General features: G+C 33.0%; 1 protein-coding gene across 1 annotated transcript; it reads left to right on the forward strand.

Annotated features, from left to right (window-relative positions):
* The first annotated feature begins 1,035 nt into the window (after positions 1 to 1,035).
* On the forward strand, positions 1,036 to 4,203 carry LOC127096966 (cytokinin riboside 5'-monophosphate phosphoribohydrolase LOG3). The gene is made up of 7 exons (XM_051035491.1): positions 1,036 to 1,522; positions 1,657 to 1,754; positions 1,916 to 1,946; positions 2,372 to 2,471; positions 3,502 to 3,572; positions 3,658 to 3,801; positions 3,922 to 4,203. The coding sequence occupies exons 1-7, from the start codon at positions 1,403 to 1,405 to the stop codon at positions 4,015 to 4,017; spliced, it is 660 nt and encodes a 219-aa protein (XP_050891448.1). The 5' UTR covers positions 1,036 to 1,402; the 3' UTR covers positions 4,018 to 4,203.
* Positions 4,204 to 4,619: the final 416 nt, after the last annotated feature.

A 4,619-nucleotide genomic window follows, 5' to 3' on the forward strand; every position in this document is an offset into this window, starting at 1 on the left:
AACACTGAAAAATAGTTTTAACTGCCTCAAGACCACAATTTAAAACATCCACATTTTACAAACTTTGATATATATCAACAATGAAAGTAAAGGGGACAATTAATCAAAATTATGCATTCTTACTTCAAAAAGAGACTTAAGTTGTAAGAGTTGATATTCGTTCTACTTATATCCATAACAATAGGGGGAAAATATAAGTCTATCACTGTGGGAAGTTATTCTTCGGAGGACTTATTGTTATTGTTAATTTCACTATAAATCAAACCAATCCACTTTTTAATTGTTCACCTAATTGCTACAATAGTTGTTAAATCAATACTCAACACATCTCCATGCGATATCAATCTCATTGTATCAAACTGCATAACTGTTATTTATTGTCGTGTCAATAGAAATATTCATATGATTTTATTCCAAATCTCACATCTAACTCGCCAACATGTAAGTAACACTAATGTGGTTTCTCTAAACAAAAAAAAGAAAATTGGTCGTCAACTCCACACTCTCGCCCATCACAGGATATCAATTTTTTTTTTTTATCAACCATGTTTTAGTGAATTTCCTCACCCCTAGAAAGCTCAACACAAATCATAATCATCCAATTAAAATAATAACACCTAGAGTTCTGATCATAACACAACCATAGTAGAAATTTAAACCTCTCTAATCAAAATTGAACTTTAAAATTTTTAATGAACATTTTGATCAAATAATAAATATGTGACTACATCAAATCCTCCAAAGTCCAAAGACACCTTAAACAAAAAAAAACAATACTCTTGCTTTGTTGTTTACTACCTTTAATTTCTTCTCTCCACCCAATCAAAACTTAAAGAGGTGAGTCCAATTATTATTATTAAAAATAAATTTAAAAAAAAACAGAAAAAACCAATTATCATAATGAAAACTGTTTAGACGACAAACATACTAGTACTAATTGTTGCCTATCTTTTCATAAACAACAACAAAATAATGATTACACTACATGTTAACAATTCGTTAGTAGTACTAATGTTGTTTCTTGCTACAGGATTTATAAGAATAGAAAGAAAAGAATGTTGTGACGATGTTGATTAGGCAGAACAGAACACAAGAACATTGTGTAGGCCCCACAACAATAGTTGTCCTGTCCGCGCGTGCTTCCCATTCACTCACGTGCGAATGGAATTTGTAGTTGCTATGTTGCGTTGTGTTGTTTATATAAACCCAAAGGGCATTTTCAAAGTGTTGTAGTAGTGGTAGTGAAGCAATAAACCAAACAAAATACTAGTAGCATTTCAATTTCAACCAGTGATTCAGTGGCTAAAGTGTTCACTTAGTTACATCATTCATTTTCATTTTTCCATATATATAACATAGTGTGTGTGTGAGAGAGAGTGAGTACAAACTATAGATAGCTCTAATGGAGACACATGGTGAAATAAGGGTATCAAAGTTCAAGAGGGTTTGTGTCTTTTGTGGGAGTAGTCCTGGCAAGAAAACTAGTTATCAAGATGCTGCCATTCAACTTGGAAACGAATTGGTATGTGATTTGTGCTCACAACATGTTTGTTAGAAGTAACATGAAACTATGTCTTTTGTTCTTTTGGTTGAGTTTGGTTCTTTCTATCATCTATTTGATGCAAAAGATTCATTTTTTATGGTTTGTTTGTGAAGGTTTCAAGAAATATTGATCTAGTTTATGGAGGAGGAAGCATTGGACTAATGGGTTTGGTTTCACAAGCTGTTCATGATGGTGGTAGACATGTCATAGGGTATGTATCAGTTTCAGTATCAGTATCAGTATCAGTATCAACTTTTTGTTCTCTTTTTCTCAAAGTTTTCATTTTTATGAAATAATAAATCTTTTGTGCTTATTATGTTAGTCTCTTTCTTAATTGACACTGTTTATTTGTCATGCTATTGTCTCTTGCAGAGTTATTCCCAAGACACTCATGCCTAGAGAGGTACTGTATTTGAGAAAAGCTTATAGTCTTTTTTTCTCTTTATTATTCAAAAGGGTTAAACTTTGATTGTTTTCTTTTCTTCTTTTATTACTCCCTTTTTCCATTGATACTATATTCTATTCATATATTCCTACCATCCTGGTTCTGTATCTTGTTATAATTTCACAGTTTTGTTGTTGAAGTTAGTTTCTTTTGAGTGGAAACAACACAAGAGATATAGAAAAAAAAGAGTGTGTAAAAGTGAAAGTAAAACTAAGTGTGAAAAAAAATCAATTAATGGATGTTTGACTCTTTTGTTTTACTTCAGTGGCTTGTTGTACTGTGCTAGAATTTTTCTTATCTATAGTTTTGCTTTGTTATCTCTTTTAGTCACTTTTTGAATTTTTGTTCTTATTTTATGTTCCTTTTGTCTTGTCCTTTTGCAGCTAACTGGTGAAACGGTGGGAGAAGTAAAGGCTGTAGCAGATATGCATCAAAGGAAGGCTGAGATGGCTAAGCACTCAGATGCTTTTATTGCTTTACCAGGTCAGTCTGACCTGAGGTTTTAAATAATAGTTGCAGTCGCGGGTGCGGTCGTGTAAAGACTTTCACGATTTTGGTTGGTATAGATATTGTGATTGTGAGTGATGTTAATTACGGTCGTCGTGGTGTAAATTAATCATAATTAACTTTTTATCATAAAAACGGTAAATAATAGTATCAGTGCCTTTTTAAAACCTTCTCAGCTAACAATAGTATATACTTTGGTTGCACTAGAAAAAGTAGTAGAAGTGTACATCAAATAGCTTCTAGCTTTTTGTAGCTTTATCATGTAGCATTGACCATATACCAGTCTTTCATGCTTTCTGTAATTAACTAATTAAGTTGTTGTTGTTTTTTTGTCTTTTTGAACCCTTTTGACTTAATATTACCTAAAGGTTTACCACGCCATTGGTAAATGATAATGAGGATTAGTTAGTGCTTCCTTTTAAGGAGACGGCTGCATATTAATCCCTTTGGATTAGTCGGTCGCAATGCCGGATACCGAGCTTTAAAAAAATAGTCAAATACACAGGAGACTGCTGCAAAATGATATTGTGACTTCATAAATATCCTAAATGCTATGATGATTAGAAAGTGACCCTTCAAAACCTAACTTTGCCTGAGACTTTTGACATTTTTGGCTAAAATTTTGAACTGCATTGACTCTGAACCACTGTGATTCTGAGGCTGAAGTACACCATTTTAGCATCTATTTTCCTTGGAATCATGACGTTTTTGTACCAAACTTACTTATGGCTTTGATAGAGAAAGTAAGGAAGTAAAGCAAAAGAATAACTGTCACACACACAAACAAGAAAATGTTTTCAAATGGCACCTGTACTGTACCTGTCATGGAATAATGCTTCTTTTTGAAGACTTTTATTAAATTCTGGTAGTAGTTATCATTCTGATATGCTGAAAAATAGTGACTTATACAGAAGGCATGCCACTCAAAGACAAAAGTTGTCAATCACTCTTATTCTGTGTTTTTTTTAGTACTAAATTATTAAAACACTTTGTAAACTATATGCAGGTGGTTATGGAACTCTAGAAGAGCTTCTTGAAGTCATAACTTGGGCTCAACTTGGGATTCACGACAAACCGGTACCATTTTGTTAAGGAACCTATAAATTAATTATTTCAGATTGTGCTAAGAAAACTAGATTTAAGAATCCACAACAACTTGCAGGTGGGATTAGTAAATGTCGATGGATACTTTAATTCGTTACTGTCATTCATTGACAAAGCTGTGGAAGAGGGATTTATAAGTCCAAACGCTCGTCATATAATTGTATCAGCATCTACATCGAAAGAGTTAGTGAAGAAATTGGAGGTAAATAATTTTCATAGGCTCATAGACAAAACCAAAGTGCTTGTATATGTAATCGCATTTTCTTCTGCAGAATTAAGCAGAAAATGATATCTTTTTGTTTTTGTTTTTGATTCATAACAGGATTATGTTCCTTGTCACGAAGGCGTTGCTTCGAAGTTGAGCTGGCAGATGGAACAACAGCTAGCTTATCCTGAAGAGTATAACATCTCAAGGTAGCCGAATGTTTAGTTTACTTGATGTGCAAGGAAGATGAGACTAGATAGAATTTTGGAGGTAGCTGAGTATAACATCTCAAGAAGCTATAGTGGAATATCCCTATTCTGTTTTTCTTTTTTCCGCATGAAGTAATTTCTTTTGTAAAGTACTTGGATTGACCTGAAAAAAAAGTGAAATTACTTTCTACCCTTTTTTTGAAAACTGATTTCCTTTCTAAGTTGTAAGTACTAGGGGCTAATGAACTTATTAGTCAATGACAACTAGTTTAACCCTTTTAGCTTATTAATCTATTTCTATCACTACGAAGCATAGACACTTTAGAATAAACGCGCATCTAGTGTCCAATAATTACCGAGAAGTATTGACACTTTACGATAAACATGCATCCGGTATCCAATACCAACACGAGATCGACACATATCATTGACTAATAATTTCTGAAATTCTATCTTTTTGTCCATATACTTCTAGTGCTATTAGACTGAACAAAGTAACAAACACAAAACAACCACTCAATCAAATCAAACAAAGAGCATGGTACAAGACCACTCAATCAAATCAAAAGATAAACAAAGAGCACAATACAAGATGATGGGGGCAAT

The sequence above is a fragment of the Lathyrus oleraceus genome, chromosome 6 (genome assembly GCF_024323335.1).
Source record: "Lathyrus oleraceus cultivar Zhongwan6 chromosome 6, CAAS_Psat_ZW6_1.0, whole genome shotgun sequence".
NCBI lineage: Eukaryota > Viridiplantae > Streptophyta > Magnoliopsida > Fabales > Fabaceae > Lathyrus > Lathyrus oleraceus.